At 38.2% G+C, this 17,547-nt stretch overlaps 1 protein-coding gene across 1 annotated transcript; it reads left to right on the top strand.

Moving 5' to 3' along the window:
- Positions 1 to 7,358: 7,358 nt before the first annotated feature.
- On the top strand, positions 7,359 to 7,766 carry LOC147537701 (uncharacterized). Its single transcript, XM_086642823.1, has one exon. It carries the CDS (start codon positions 7,359 to 7,361, stop codon positions 7,764 to 7,766), a length of 408 nt encoding a protein of 135 aa, XP_086498949.1.
- Positions 7,767 to 17,547: the final 9,781 nt, after the last annotated feature.

Raw genomic sequence — 17,547 nt, forward strand, 5'->3', positions numbered from 1 at the left:
GTTTGTTCGTGCTTCCAAGGGATCGTTGACAATTTTTGTGTCCTTGATTGAAGGTGGGGAGTGTTTCACGCCTTTTAGTCTAGAAGTTGAATCAATTTTTTCCAGATTGTTATCTTTCGAGTCGACTGAAGCTGGTGGATGATGGAGGTTTTCTTTTCCAGCCATGTTTGTCCCCATGTCGTTGTAGTCGCTCTGCAATGGGGTAGGAGAGGAGGTCGACGGTTGCGCCATCGACCCTCCAGTATAAAAGTTACTTAGTAGAGTTTGAAGATAGAATAAACTTTTGAGGCAGAGTTTTTAGAAGGTTAGAGATACACCTCTGGCGAGACGTTTGTTTGTCTGGGTAAGATGCTCTAACCTGCAAGAAATCGAGCTAGAGGGTTAGTCGGTGGCGTAGCCACCGACTCTCCGATGCTTAAGTCAGTAAAGTATTTGAGATAAAATTTAAACAAAAAATTTAGAGTTTAGAAATGATACAACTTAGGATGTGTTGCATTCCAGTTGTATGCTCTATCCTGCAAAAAATCGAGCTAGAGGGTTAGTCGGTGGCGTAGCCACCGACTCTCTGATGCTTAAGTCAGTAAAGTGTTTGAGATAAAATTTAAACAAAAAAGTTTAGAGTTTAGAAATGATACAACTTAAGATGTATTGCATTCCAGCTGTTATTGATGTTGAGTCCATCTTTGGCTTGAAGTTTGTATGCACCTTGCCCTACTATTCTAGTTATTAGGTAACATCCTTCCCAAGTTGGTGCTAATTTTCCAGCCCCAGTTTCTTTAGTGTTCTGGAATACCTTTCGAAGTCCCCAGTGACCCACTTTGAAGGTTCGAGCCCTGATATTTTTGTTGTAGTGGCGAGCTGCCTTCTGTTGGTAGGCTGCATTTTTTATTATTGCCAAGTCTCGTAACTCGTCGATAGTGTCTAAGTTATGGTTGAGTTGTTCCCAGTTCCCTTCTTCACTAGTCCACTGGGATCTAGTTGATAGAAGTCCTGCTTCGGCTGGCAGAACATCTTTTGAATCGTATGCAAGGGAGAAAGGTGTTTCACCAGTTGGAGTTCGAGCAGTGGTTCGATACGACCAGAGGACTCCAGGTAGCTCGTCTGCCCATGCTCCTTTAGCCTTTTTGAGCCTTTTCTTCAAAGTTTTCATGATAGTCTTGTTCGAAGCTTCTGCTTGGCCATTCGATTGGGGGTACCTCGGGGTAGAGAAGCTGAGTTTGATCCCCCAATTTTGACAGAAGTCTTGAAAATCAAAACTGATGAACTGAGACCCGTTGTCTGTGACAATCTCTTTCGGGACTCCGAACCTGCAAATAATATTTTTCCAGACAAAAGTTTTTACCTCTCGATCTCGAACTTGGTGATAGGCTTCGGCCTCGATCCACTTGGTAAAATAGTCAGTAATGGCTAGCATGTATACTCGTTGTCCTGGGGCTGTTGGAAGTTTTCCTACAATATCCATCCCCCACTTCATGGAGGGCCAAGGTGATAAAATGGAGTTTAGGCGTTCAGGTGGCAAATGAGAGGATTGGGCGAATCGTTGGCAACTATCACACCGTTTAGAGAAATTTGAAGCGTCAGTTCTCATGGTTGGCCAGTAATAACCAGTCGTGAGGGCTCGGATAGCTAGGCTGCGACCACCTGCATGATTACCACACTCACCTTCATGTAATTCTGCTAGTACGTACCTGGCTTCGTTAGGAGTGACACATTTGAGATATGGGCCAGAGTATGATCTTTTTGGTAACTGGCCTTCAAGTATAGTGAACCGTGCACCTTTGGCTCGAAGTCTCCTTGCCTCATTTTTATCTTCTGGAAGCTCATCATTCGTTAAGTATCGGAGTATCGGTGTCATCCAATTATCATCTAGATCTGTACTGGCCACTTGGGAAGTTGGGGACTTCCATACAACTAGCCGCTCGAGGATGACCAAAGGGATAGTCTGAACTGCTTTAGTCTGGACGGAGGATCCCAAGTTGCCCAGTGCATCGACGTGCTCATTGTCGAGTCGAGGAACTTGGGTTATACAGGTTTCTTCGAATTCGACTTGCATTTCTTTTACATGGGCCAGATAGGCTGTCATTTTGACGTCTCGGGCTTGGTAAGTTCCTTGAAGCTGGTTAACTACCAGTTGGGAGTCTGACCTGATTTCAAGATGTCGAATACTCATGTCTTTGGCAAGGGCAAGGCCAACAATAAGGACCTCATTCTCTGCTTTGTTATTGGTCGCTTTGAAGCTGCATCTAATGGCACGTTGGATGAGGTCTCTTTCTAAAGATTGGAGGACCACGCCTAGACCGCCCCGTTCATGTTGCTCGAGCCATCTACAGACAAGATCCACTTTTGTTTGCTTCGATCTGTAAGACACAAAAGTTCCTTCTCGGCCTGTGGCAAAGTGTTAGCTGAAAGACCAACGATAAAATCGGCTAATGCTTGGGACTTGATGGCAGTCCTAGGCCGATAGGTTATATCATATTCACTTAATTCTACGGCCCATTTGGTGAGTCTCCCAGACAACTCTGGTTTATGGAGTATGTTTTTCAAGGGGAAGTCTGTGACAACAACTATTGAATGGCATTGGAAGTATGGTCTCAACTTCCTAGCTGCCATGACTAAGGCCAGTGCGAGTTTTTCAAGTTGACTATAGCTCTCGGCGTCGAGCAAAGTTTTACTAACGTAATAAACAGGAAATTTCTTACCTTTTTCTTCTCGAATTAGCACAACGCTTACAGCAGTCCCGACGACCGCTAGATATATATAAATTCTCACCTTCTTTAGGCTTCAAGAGTAAAGGTGGAGTGGTTAAATACCTTTTTAAATCCTGAAGTGCTTCTTCGCAAGTTGGAGTCCAGTTGAACTCTTTGGACTTGCGTAAGGTGGAAAAGAAGTGATGGCACTTCTTTGACGATCGTGAGATAAAGCGACTTAGAGCAGCTACTCGGCCAGCCAGTTTTTGGACGTCCTTAACACAGGAAGGAGAAGGGATATTGATGACCGACTGGATCTGGTCAGGATTGCTTCAATGCCTCTCTGGGTAACCATGTAGCCTAGAAATTTTCCTGATGACACACCGAAAGAATATTTAGTAGGGTTGAGTTTCATGTTATACCTTTTTAGGACATCAAAAGCCTGCTGGGGGTGTTCGAGGTGGTGATTAGCGATCAAGGACTTGACCAACATGTCGTCGATGTAGACCTCCATGGTGTCGCCTAACATGCTGGAGAACATTTTGTTGACTAGCCTCTGGTAGGTTGCTCCAGCGTTCTTGAGCCCGAAGGGCATAACCTTGTAGCAGAATATGCCTCTATTAGTGATAAATGCAGTCTTCTCTTGGTCGGCTGGGTGCATCAATATCTGATTATATCCCGAGAAGGTGTCCATAAAACTCAGCAACTCATGTCCAGCAGTGGCATCAACCAACATGTCGATGTGAGGTAACGGAAACGAGTCCTTAGGGCATGCTTTGTTGAAGTCAGTAAACTCTATGCAGACTCTCCACTTCCCATTCTTCTTTCTTACTACTACCACGTTGGCCAACTAGTTTGGATAACTGACTTCTCGAACTGACCCAATGTCAATTAACTTCTGGATTTCTTCATTAATCACCCTATTGCGCTCTGGAGCGAACTTTCTTCGTTTCTGTCTCACTGGAGGGTGGTTAGGATCCACTTGGAGTTTATGAACTATCACCTCTGGAGCGGTACCTGTCATGTCAGAATGCGACCAAGCAAAACAATTATGGTTAAGAGATAAGAATTCTATGAGTTTGTTACGCAAAATAGGATTGAGCCTTGACCCAATCTGCACTTTGTGGTCTGGAAAGTTAGGGTGTATCTGGACTTCATCCAATTCTTCCATGCTCGGGTGATCAGGGTCGTTAAGAGGCTTCTCGTTCTGTAATTGCTATAATGGAGACTTCGGGGCCTTCAGAGTGTTTTTGTAGCAGTTCCTCGAGGTGCTCTGTTCCCCTCTGATCGCACTCCCCAGGGGGTTGGAAATCTGACTACTTGGTGGAAAGTGGAAGGGACATCCCTCATGCCATGGATCCATGGTATTCTGAGAATCAAATTGTAGGCTGAAGGGCAGTCCAACACTACAAACGTCGTGTTGAGATTGATTCCTCCTGCGTAGACTGGTAAAGTGACCTCTCCAAGTGTGTATTTCTGTTCACCACTAAAGCCTATTAAGATGGTTGAGCGACGACAGATGCTAGATTCCTTCAGACCCATACCTTTCAAGCCATGTAGAAACAAAACGTTAGTCGAAGACCCATTATCTACAAGTATACGTTTAACTAAACAATTAGCAATTGTAAGTGAAATAACGAGGGCATCATAATGAGGGTTAATGAGAATAGAAATTTCATTATCCAGGAAGCTAATAGTTTGCTCAATATAGGAGGGCCCTGTGGTTGAGCTGACGATTATGTTGACTGCAGCTTGAGCACTTCTTTTGGCGGCTGAGTGACTGACTCCACTCACTTCTGATCCTCATGTTATGACTAGGCATGTTTTCGAGGGTGTAGGCTCCTCTGGTTCTCTAGCCGGCACATCTCTTTGAGCTAATGTGTTCTTTCCCTTGTCGGTTAACAAGTCAGTGAGATGACCTCTCTTCAGTAACTCGGCTACCTCGAGTTTGAGGGCGATGCATTCAGCAGTGGTATGTCCATGATCACCATGGAACTCACACCATTTAGAGTTGTCTCGTTTCTCGCTTGGGGTCTTTGTCTTTCCTGGCCATCGGACATTATTTCCCATGCCCTTCAAGATTGCTACAACTTCAGCTGGTTCCACGTTCAAGTTGTACTCTAGAATTCTGGTGCGAATTGGTCCTTGTGGCCTTTCGCTAGTTCGACCTAGTGGGCCAAGTGGTTTTCTGTTGTCTCGAGGTTGAGGTCTCCTTGAGGTAGTGTAAGGCTCTGAGCATCTACCATCTGACCTACGATCTGTTCGTCTCGAGCGACGTTCTCGGGATCGCTCATCACTAAGGTAGTGTCTGCTTCGATGGTACTCGTCTTCTTCCCAACGGATCTCTACCCAGGCTCGAGCAAGGACATCCTCCATGGTGGTGCAATTGAACTTGGTGAGTTCTTTGTAGAATTCGTTGTCTGGAAGTAACCCTTTTCGAAATGCATCTACTGCGGTCTCTTGGTTGCAATAGGGGATCGAGACTTTCTCACTGTTGAACCTCCCTACATAATCTCTAAGTGGTTCACCTCGCCTCTGGCTAAGTCGGTAAAGGTCTCCAGAGAGCTTCTCTAACTTCTTACTACTCGCGAACTGTTCAACGAACGTGTCTGTCAGCTGGGCAAATGAGGCGATGGAGTTGTTCGGCAGGTTGGTGTACCACTGGAGAGCTGGACCAATGAGGCTCGACCCGAAGCTTTTGCACATGCAAGCCTCTCTAAGGTCCCTGGGTATGGCTGCAGTGAACATCCTTTGCTTGTAGGATGCAATATAATCGTCTGGATCTGAGGTGCCATCATACATTCTCATACTTGGGAATGAAAATTTCTTCGGCATCTCCACTAAGGCGATGGCGTCGACGAAAGGGGAGTCTGCATAACTCTGTGGTAGACTCTTTCTAAGGGGGATTAGGACTCCTGGAATGCGAGTGATCAGAGCCTCCATCTCTGCCAATTTTTTAGCCATCGCCTGCTCCAAGGGGGTTCCTGCAAAGCCAGAGTTCAGACCGTTAGTCAACAGACTAAAGGGTACACTAGTAGGTAGTAAAGTAGGAAGAGTAAGAGAGGATGAGAAAAAAGGGGCAGTCATCGACTGCGATTGTTGATTGGTTTGAGCTGAGCTTTGGAAAGATGGTAATAACGTCGTTGTCGGAGTCATAGTATTAGTCACTGGATTCGAAATCGAGACGCCAATGGTGCCAGACTGGACGGTTGGTTGGCTAGAGGAGTTTCCTGCTTCAGGGGTCACCAAGGATTGCATCGGGTTACTGGAGTTCGAAACCTAGGTCCTGTTGGATACACTATGGCGAGTTCAGTAACTTTTTCTTGAAGTAGTTGGTTTTCTGCTCGAACCAGAGCATTCTCCTCCTCCAAGGCTTTAAACTTTTGGGAGTTTTCTCGCATCTGAGCTGTGAGTTCGGCGATCTGGGTCGAGACATCATTTGGTGAGGCTACCATTCCTTCTTCCATTGATGAGATCGTTTGAGATGTAAGTTGAAGGGGGCCCATGGTGGGCGCCAAACTGTGGACGGTAGAAAATCACACAATTGATAGATCGTCGATTGGTGGGCCACCGACAACTTGGGCTTTAGACCTCGAGACGGACGAAGTTCCGGTTGGACCTGTAGACAGACAAAAACAAGTAAAACCGTGAAGTCTTGGGGACACCGGGATGGTGTCTTGCCAGGGGCACTCCGACGGTCAAGTCACCAAACTATTAGTGAAATAAATATAAGTCGATTGAATGCTGAGGGTGTCACCGTGTTGTATCGTCGGAGGATAACTCGACTCGTAGAGTGGCCGGAGCTTCGACTCTACGGGATAGTTGGTCGGATTGGTCTCCTAGAGCAGGTCGAGAGATCGTCTCGATCGGAGATTCTGTGTAATGGAGAAGTGAGATGCAACGGAGACTTTAGAAGGATTCCAGAGTGATGGAGCTTGAAGGTATAATATCATCGTCTAGAGTGATCCCCTAGAAGATTATCCTTCAGGTCTACTGGAATTCGAGGGTCGATTATCGTTGTCTAGAGCACTGATCAGAAGATACTAAATGTGAGAGAGAAAAGAGTGTTCTGTAGTTTCCTAGTCGGTATTCGATGCCTTTGGAGTCTGAATCTCCTTCTATTTATAGGCGGCTGATGGACTCGTGGAGTCTATCAGGTCCGAAATACTTGGGGTTGAGGGTGACTCAGAACCCTAAGGGAGACTCATTCTAGTCGTCGATCTGTCGTCTAGAGCAATTTGACCGTACGATTACGCCGCCTCGACTTTAGACTCTTCGTAGTCTGAGATCACCTAACGGTACTTAAGGCGACGTGGGGTTTTGAGGGACTTCGTCAAATGAATACGTGGCGAGGTCTCCGGAGTTGAGGTTGACTCGATAACCGGCAGGCTCGGTTGAGGGCGACCAAGGGGTGCTTGGAGTATTGTTGCTTTTAATGGGTTATTGTTCGTCTAGATGGACGTTCACAAGGGCTTAGAGCTGTTTGGACCTTTAGTTGGCCGAATTCCACGTTGGATAGTGTCCAACTAGTAGGCAAGTGGGTCGGGCCCAAGTGACAGAAATTCGAAGCAGGCTCGGTCTAGGCAACCTTTAGAACGAAGTGGGCCCAACACGATTTTTGACCACTACAATAATCAGATCAGATATGCCCGTGTACTCCCAATTACAGCAATGTTGGATGCAATACGTACCCATATAATGAACAAGATGAATGTAGCACATGAATTGTCCAAGAAGTGGACTACGTTCTTGTGTCCAACCATCACTGATCTTTTGAAATCTAAACATGATAATGCAGCTACTTGGAATTATGCACAGGCTGCACCACTCATATTTGAGGTTTATTCTGATCCATCACATTGTGTTGATCTTCTAAATCTGACTTGTACATGTAGAAGGTGGCAGGTTGATGGTGTTCCTTGTGAGCACGCCATGTTGTGCATTAAAACTTTGGCTGACGATCAACAAGATTGTTTCTGTGATCATATATGGACAACTGAGTCTTATGTTAAGACTTACCAGGAACATATAATGCCAATCCCAAATTATGATGAGCCTCGTTCATTTGATGAAGAGTAAAAAACACTTCCACCGTTGATTCGTCGTAGACCGGGTAGGCCAAGTACAGTACGGATCGAGAGCTCAGGGAACATTCCCAGGAAATTGAGGATATGTGGTAGGTGTAAGCAACCTGCCTACCACAATCGCTCCACATGTAGGGTTAATATTTGATTTTAGTTCTTCCGTTACAGTATATACAATGTATCTCCGGTTCTTATTAATGACAACTGAATTGGTAAAATTTCATTTTTTATGTTAAATGTTTCATTATGTTGCAATAATATTGCACAATTTATTATAAAGTATACATAATTCAGTATAAACATTTCAGTTAGTTTACATACATACAATACTTTGTCACATAAATTATAATAATTTATGGTTCATCATGAATTCCCTTTATAAAACTTACTTAGTGTATATCAGTACACAATATAAATTGTTTTATCTGGATGACCACTAACAGAAATCCTATAATTTAAATTACAATCCAAACATTTATAGAAAAAAATCATATAGAAATCTGGCATTACATTGATTTGTGGTTCAAATACTTCGAGTTATTACATTTGACCAATAATGAACAATCTTCCCAAAATTATAAACTCCACTATTGTAAATTCTTTCTCCACTGATCTTTGGTTTCATACAGAAGCTCGTACGTCACTTGCGCCCTCTTTCGTTGTGCTAAATCCGTCCAATCTTCGCTAAGAAATTCTTTTTGTACTCCCCATTTGAAATGTTTCATGAACAACAACTCCATTTGTAGCATTATAAATGGACCACAATCTGCACTGTCCATCATTTTTTAATTATCGTAAAATTCAAACCATGAAATAAGTAACATCAAATCAAGCTGTATAATAGTAATATGTAAAATAATATAACAAGTTTGTTACTTACTTTTCTCCATGTTGATGATCATACGGCGTTTTCAACTCCATACATTTCTTTTTAAATTCAGGACTGACATATTGTATTTCATGAAGCACATCAAGTATCTCCTGCGCATACTTCACAGCATTTTCTTCGCAAACTTTACGTAGTTGGATGTCGAAGAATAACGAGTTGTAGTGTGTCCAAGTTTGATCAAAATAATCAAAAACAAGCAACGTCCAATGGATACCCCTACTTACATCTGTAATCATCGCATGCCACATTTGTGCCTTGCATTTCCCTCTACATACGACAGCAACCCTCTACATACTTACATCCCGTTTATGTTTGCTTTGGTTGCCTTGCATTTTATCATTGTCTGTACAATAATCATTCAAGATTTGGAGATCAAGTTTGCATCTTATCATATAAAGATTAACTTAAACATTAAACAATATGATATATTTGATGTAAATTATAAATACTTTACAGTCTATAACTAAAAAGTTATGTTATGGTCTGAACATACTTTACACATAAATCTGCTCCAAGATGCTAACTGTTTTATTTCAGCAGTCATATTGTTTCGTAAATTATGTGTACTTTATCCGACAATATTAATATCATAATATAATTTCACTGACAATTTCATGTAAAGTATGTATACTTTATCAAACAAGATTCATAACATAATAGAATGTATCTGAACACTCACCCATAACTCTGCTCCAAGAATGAATACTTCTCCAACTCCAACCATTACTTCCGAAAATAAATGTTTTCCCCACCAATTTATAATCTGAGCATCTGTCTCGTAATTCATCATTAGTAGGTCCAACTGTCTCCTTCTGTTCTCACTCATGATTTGATTTGTCCAAACAAGTGTTCTGCAGGTCAGATATTGATAGTCAAAAAAGAAATATTTCTAATACTCATAAATATAGTATTTCATAAAGCTCACAAAATGTCAGTTACAAACACAACACTAATAGTTCAACAACATAACATTGTAATCAAAATATAACATCTTTAATACATATAAAATTCATTACGTGTTTTTCCCTCCTTTGCTAAACTCTTCCAACAACCCCTTTTCATCATCTTTAACTTGTTTCCATACTTTGCTCTTCTTCCAGTTGCAGAGTTTCTCGTCAACATCTGATGCTGGTTTCTTCCCCTTAGTGTCTTCCACAGTTTCCACATTCACTACCTCCTTTTTCGACATTGTAGCATTCTTCTTAGTAACCTTACCTTCCATTAATTTTGGATCTGCCTTTTCAGTATGCTTTCTTGTTGTAGGGGCTTCCTTCACTCTCTTGATAAGAGAGTTTTGCTTCGGTGTTTTAACAGCATCATCTTGTTTTAATCCTACTCCTTTTGAAGCTTTTGACTTTGTCCTTGGCTTCTTGACTGTCTTTGGTGAAGGCTCCACAAAATCATCATCTTCATCTATATGTACATCTTTTCCTTTGTAAGATTTTGCAAGTTCTGCTATACCAGCAAAGTCATTTGGATCATTATCATCAATACCCAGCGAAAATGTTGGTGTGCTACTATAAACTCTATCTTCAACCATTTGATACTTGACTATGGCTGTGCATGGTACATTTTCATCAACTTCTGAACAAGTAATAAAAATAATCTTAGATAAATCATGCATACTTTTATATTTATATTGAGAAATTTCATTTAAACAAACCATAATGTCCTATAAAGTACCTATAATTTATGATATTGAAACATAATAGTTGTTGCAATTATGCATACTGTAAGTCATGATATATCATATTTTTAATAAATTTTAATAGAAAATGACTCACCAAAGTTGTTGCCACCATCATTGTTAATTTCACTCTCCTGTTGCTTATCACCATCATCAACATCATTTCCCTCAACATTTTTATCTTCTTCTTTTTCACCATTTTCATCACCACCTTCCATTCCATCTTCTTGACCTACATCTTTATCTCCCACATTACTTTCAAAACAAAAATTACTTTCATCATTTCCATCATTAATTTGATCTTCACATTCCTCCACATTTTCCTTCAACTTAAGTTGTTCTTTCAACTCAGCTATTTCTTTTCTCAACATCTCTATTTCAACATCTTTACACTTCATTCCACTCTTTAGAGATTCTATCATCTCCAGCATATCAATATTCTGATCATAGGTTAATTCAATATCAACCTTTTCAGTAAATTTGAGCAAACCATGCTCTTCTTCATCAACACTCACAATTACCTGCATTTGAACATTAAACATTTTAAGAAAATTTTATACACAAACTTATGATTTAATGTAAAATATAGAAAAAATAGTATAAAGAACATTTATTTCATGATTCAGGCAGAAACAAATAATGTTAAATTAACAGTGTTTGATATAAATTACATATACTTTATGATAAATATAGAATAATGTTATAAAAAATTATACCTGATCTTCTTCTAGTCTGGCCATATCGATCTCCATTCCATTACTGAAAGCATCAACTGACCACCTCAAGAACCTTGGATATTTTGTTGCATTCAAAGGATTCTTAGGGTACAGTGATGTGTGCATGCATATCCAGAACTATAAAACAATATGTAAAATTTCCACATCACACAACTAACATAAGACATAATTTTATGTAAAGTATAGTATCTTTAAATAAAATCTGACAGAGAACATGTAAAGTATGCATACTTACAGGTAAAAGAAACAACCAGATGCTTTGGTTGGTTCTTCAGCATGTTTGTCAATGGTTTCCATCATGTAAGAGTGTATGGCTCTTGGCCATGACACCCTATTGATAGCCCTTCTCGGCATGATGTTCTTATAAATGCTTGGCAAAACAGTGAAACCAGCCTAAGTTGCAAACAGGAAATTGGCTGCTAACAACATGATTAAAAGACTTACAAATTCGATTATTGGTTCATGGTTTCTAATACATCTCTGTAGTGCCATTGCAACATAAGCACTTGAAATTCCCTTGTTTTTGTTACTTGACTTTTTTATTGGTTCCTCAAAATATTTCATTAGAAATGAACACTTGAAGGGATCTTGTTCATGAAACCTTCGAAAAGCCTCGTATTCTGCACCCTCCATTGGCATACCAAGCAATAGGGATACATCTTCTGGTTTAAACTCTAACTCAACCCCACCAATAATAAATTTTTTTGTCGATTTGTTGTATCGACATAGAATATCTAGTATTGCACTTATTGGACGAGTGTTTTAGTTTTCCCTAAGGATGAACCTCTCTGCCATGGAATCAAATAGCTTTGAGAAAGGTGTATGGCCAATTTCTTCCTTCATGTACTGACGGTGGCTTGTTATCAACTCGATCGGTTTGCTCAAGCTGTATCTGAATGGATTGAAAGTCTTCCCCTCTGGTATTACCTTTTTCTCCCCAACTATGTCAACAGTACGGCAATTGTTATCTTTTTCCTTCCCTTTCTTGGTTGTTGAGCTTGCTCCCACCTGTTACATAAATTTTGTTGATTTATATGTAAGGAATAACACATTTCACATAAATTATCTATACTTTACCATAAATTAAAATAATTTTCAGAAATTACTAAAACATACTCATAAATCATACCTCTTTGACAGAAATTGTTTTGTTTTTCGACTTTTTCACAGTTTCACCTTCTACATTGGCCGAGATTTCTTTGTTTTCCGATTTCTTAGCAGGAACTACTTCTTCCTCTAATGCTTTTCTTTTTAAAGGACTTCTTCTGACTGGTGTAGAATCTTTGGATGCTTTAGGAGCCATTTTTGATTTTGGTGCCATTAAATTCTCCTGCAACAAAAAATTAAAATGTTTTCATTCTTCAAGAACCCTAAAAACACAATTTATAAGAAATTTCGTGTAATTTATACATCACAAGCAAAAGAAAAGTAACATTATGAAACCTAACAACTTAAAAAACAGATCAAAACCCTTACAAACTCACAAAATTGGCCAAAACACAATACTAACCCTAGCCCCCAAGAAAAGAAAGAATCATAAATTTATTGAATGATATCAAAACTATTCTTCATTATCACATAACATTATGCATAATTTATCAAACAGATCTCAAAAATATAATGTAGTATAAGCTTTTAAACCTAAATATCTAAATCAGAACAGAAAAAACCCTAACAATCACACCAAAATCTTACCATAACGATGCAACTATCTTCTTTATGATGTAAATTTAACATGCAAACTCGGTTTTATAAGGGTTTCACCTGACAGTAACGATGGTTCAAAAATCAAACGACGAAACTAAACGATGAGGCATTAATCACAACAATACCTTTTCACCTGAACCGGAAACCTCAACCGGAATGTTGAAAGATTAAGAAGGTTGATGAATAGCAAGGTTTCTTGGCTCTTGGAAGATGGCGATTCAGAGATTTAGTTAGGGTTTTTCACCGTTTCGTTTTAGGTAAAATTTGGTTTTTACCAAATCAGTGAAAAGTAGAGAGAGAAAGTTGGGTAGGTGAAAATATCTAATATCTATTAATAACCCACCAATCACGCTTTTATTCCGTTACAAATATTCTCGCTGGGTCCACAATGAGAAATTCGGCTTTATTAGTTTAGGGACACAGGCGTAAATCTTATATGATTTATAAGGTTTTTTTGTCCAAAGTGTAAGAGGACTAAAAATCCATGTTTTAACAAGATTGGACCCTAAACCTTTTTTGATTATTATTTTGGCCTATATACCCACGGACCCTTTATTTTATAATTACTTTCTATGATTTGATAAAGTTTTATTATTAATAAATAAATAACGTATACTCGCGAAGTAGATGAATTCATCTTTACAACGGTATCAAGTAAAAACGTAACGGATCATGAAGTATCAGGTCAAATCGTAGCGAGTAAAAAATTATTGAGTCAAATAATGTCAGATGCAAAGATATCTAATAAAAGAGTATCAAGATTTCGATTTAAACGAGTTTATTAAAACCATGGTATTATAAGTGAGCACTCCTGTTTCTGTTGGATTTATATGAATTGCTTATGGAATTATGGTATAAGGAGATGGTATAATATTAACCATCACATGGGCTGCAACAGGTACCTCCATCAAATGATAAATAAAGTTGGTGCTATCTTGCTACATAGCGGTTGTATTTGCTTAGTTTTCTTTGGTTTTTGGGATTGTAATTGTGTCTATTTTTGTTTGTTGTATTCGGGTTCTGGCTACCCTTATTAATCTGCTGATCTTTACAAAAAAAAATGCAACAACAAACCCGTGATGCACAAAGCCTTCAGAAGCAGAGTGGATGCGGCGCGTAACTAACTGTATAAATATTTTTTTCCCAAATAAGTAGATGAATTAATCTTTAAAACGGTATCGAGTAAAAAATTATTTCCTTAAATTATTTACTTTTTAATTACTTTTTACGACTTGATAATGTTCTAGTATTAATAAATAAATAACTTATATTCGAGAAGTGAATTAATCTTTAAAGGGTATCGAGTAAAACGTCATCAAGTAAAAAAGAATAACGGATCATAAAATATAAGGTCAAATAGTAGCGGGTGAATAACTATGAAGTCAAAATTGTTGGGTCAAAATATGTCGGCTACAAAAGTATCGGACGAAAGAGTATAGGATGACAAAGTAGATGCCTGATGATTTTCTCTTGTGGATCGGTTGGTCTTTCTTCTGATTCTATTGAGAACAAAATATAAGGGCAAATAGTATCGGGTGAAAAAGCATGAAGTCAAAATTGTTGGGTCAAAATATGCCGGCTACAAAAGTACTGAATGAAAGAGTATAGGATGACGAAGTAGATGCCTGATGATTTTCTCTTGTGGATGATCTGTTAGTTTTTCCTGATTTTATTGAGAACAAGATAACCTTCCTGCAAAATAAGCATTAAACCGATCATAAGCTTTTCAAAGACTGCACAAAAAAATAACTCTGCCTTTGGAATAAAGGGTAGTAGAGCTTCCAAGTACATCGGCAGTTGACAAAGGGGGAATGAGTGAAAACTCATGCATGATCCACCTCACTGATCTCTTCACCGATTTAGCTGGAACTCTAGGCTCTAGCCACTCAAATGAGAAGACCATCTCCTATTTCCCTTTCATCTTCGCCGAAGACCTTTTTCACATGCTGACCTTTCCACGTCACCACTCCCCATGCCCGCTGTTCTTGTTATTCGATTTGTTCCTTTTAACTTCCTTTTGACACGTGTTAGAAATAGCGTATATCTCCCTGTCATCCTTCACCATATTTCGACCAAACTCTCTAAATATGCACCACATTTCTTTGTTGTCAATGAAGCCTCTCTCTATCTTCATAATAATGAACAACATAGACAATTACCTTATCTTCATCTGGTTTGATTACCTTTCGCTGGTGTAGTAGTTGGATACCTACTCCGCATCTTAGAGATTCAAAATATTTGGATCGCAAGTTGTCTTAGTTTTAACTAGGATAAGTACTATACGAGAAACTCTAGGACTTGTTAGCATGTGTATCTAATATGTAACTATGTCAAAGACAAGTGATCATGATAAAGACATAAACAAAACTAACTAAAATAATTATGAAAGTGTTCCGCTTATCATAAATTATATGGTATATATTACTCCTATTGATTAAATATAGGTAGAATTAACATGCAATGAATGTTAACGAAGATTCAAAAGAACGCAATAGGAATAACTTATGCAACATAAAGCAAACACACACACACACACGTGTATATATATATATATATATATATATAATAAAACAGAAGGGAAAACGATGGCTGGGACAAACATCCTTTTTTAATTAAGGATATTATCCAGAAACCCTTCTCAAAATTTAAAATATAGTCCTTTTCTATTTCAATGATCCAGATTGATATATGGTACTTCATCTTTTTATTTTAGCCGCAAGATCTTACATAGAATTAGATTTTATTTTTTTTCCTATTAAATTTATGATATCTCTAGAGTATTTTATTATAGGAGTAATTGATATATTCATTTCCTAATATGGTTTTATTTCCTAATACTGTTTTAATACTAAATGCGTATGAACTTGAATCAAATACTTATATGTAGATTGCCTCTTTGGCAAAAGGATTTAAATCTGGTAGAATGCCAAGGGAGGACAAGGTAGCATATTGCCGAGGGCAATAATGGGAGCTTCAAATAGTTAATCTACCTAAATCTGTTGAAGCTTCACATCCTTACATTTTTGGTCCTACCTGACTCTCCGATCTAAACCCTTATTTTAGTATGTGTGGATGGTGAATTTCACTTCAGACTGAAACTCAAACCCAAGTCTTAATTTTTTTTCAACTTATATGTTTATGGGCTACAGGGAAGATGTGTCTTTAGGTGGTTGTCTTGATTAGGGGAAGCAAACTTGGTTATTTTGCTGCCGTATCAAGCCTTTCCTTCAACTTTGGGTCATTCTTGGTTCCATGTTTTGTGAAAAAAATAACGGCTACAATATCGAAGACATATCCTCATGCCATTTGTTTTTCTACATTGTAAATTTGTTTTGCAAATATTCACTTGATCGGTGCTAGCAGGTACTGTTCGTTTATTCTTTAAAATTCGAACAAGACTTGTATCGAATGTATGTAATCGTCTGAATTTGGTTGATTTGAGAATCTTTTCATAATAATCTACCAATGCCTATTTTGATCGAGAAATACAACAATAATCTATTTAATAAAACAGAAGGAAAAATACTAACGAGACAAACATCTTTTATTAATAAAAGATATTGTTTGGAGATCCTCCATAATTTGTAATAGAGTTATTTTATGTTTCAATGATCCAAATTGAAATATGTTACTTCATCTTTTTATTTTAGCCGTGTGATCTTATATAGAATTAGATGTTATTTTTTTCCTATTAAATTTACGGTACCTCTAGGGTAATTTATTATAGGAGTAATTGATATATTCATTTCCTAATACGATTTTATTACTTACCGGTCAGTTACCGTTTCTTCTTACAAACGATTCTCTCTCTCCATCAGAGTATGGGAATTTTTTCGTTGATTTTCTCTCTAATAGAGTTTCAGTTACCGTTTCTAGACGCTTTTCTCTCTACCAAGTACCAAGCGATTCCCTTAACAAAAAAAAAAAAAGTACCAAGCGATTCTCTCCCTGTACTGAACCGACAAGATTCATTTGGACGAATACTATGAGTCAAGAGTGGATACTTTTTTTTTTCAGACGCAAAAAGTTTTTATTAGAAAAAATGTAACCACTTTTTCAACGAATTTCGTGCTTTTATATATATATATATATATATATATATATATATATATATATATATATATCTATTATATAAAACACAATGGTGTTTTTTGAGGTGGACCGTAGATTTATGTTTTGGATATTCACGCCCGTCCGATATTGATCAAGAATTTTCTAATCTAACCACTAAAATTGAATTTCAACCCCACTAAAACAGAAATTCCTTAATTCTCTCCCACCTTTTCCATAACAACCCACAAAAAACCACGACATTCCAAAACCAAAATTGAATTTCAAACCCACTAAAACAGAAGTTCCTTAATTCTCTCCCATTTTTTTTAATACTACCCACAAAAAAACCAAAACTACCTAACATGCACATAGAAATTTTCGTGCCCATAGGGCACGGGCTATACCCTAGTATATATATATATATTAAGTGTACGAGACTAAAAGAAAACTATCATTCCTTAAAGCTAAGAATCTGTGGTAGAATCAATTATACAATAGCATATTAGCTTCTTTGGATATAATTATGATTGTCTAGAGATAAAAGTAGCATTAACCTAGTACTTTATGCATAAATAAATATGTAAATCAATGTTGAAAAAGTTAAAATTAAAAATTAGTATGTATCCAAACAATATCAATTATAATTTTGAGATGATATATTACGTCTCATGTTTCCTGCAAAAAAGAAGTAAAATATTTATGT

This window comes from Eschscholzia californica, unplaced genomic scaffold (assembly GCF_041429995.1).
Source record: "Eschscholzia californica isolate CP2 unplaced genomic scaffold, dmEscCali1.0.p SCAF_5, whole genome shotgun sequence".
Taxonomy (NCBI): domain Eukaryota; kingdom Viridiplantae; phylum Streptophyta; class Magnoliopsida; order Ranunculales; family Papaveraceae; genus Eschscholzia; species Eschscholzia californica.

Excerpts from the sequence above, each read along its gene's own strand:
- LOC147537701 (XM_086642823.1), top strand. The coding sequence starts at position 7,359 with ATGTTGGATGCAATACGTACCCATATAATGAACAAGATGAATGTAGCA.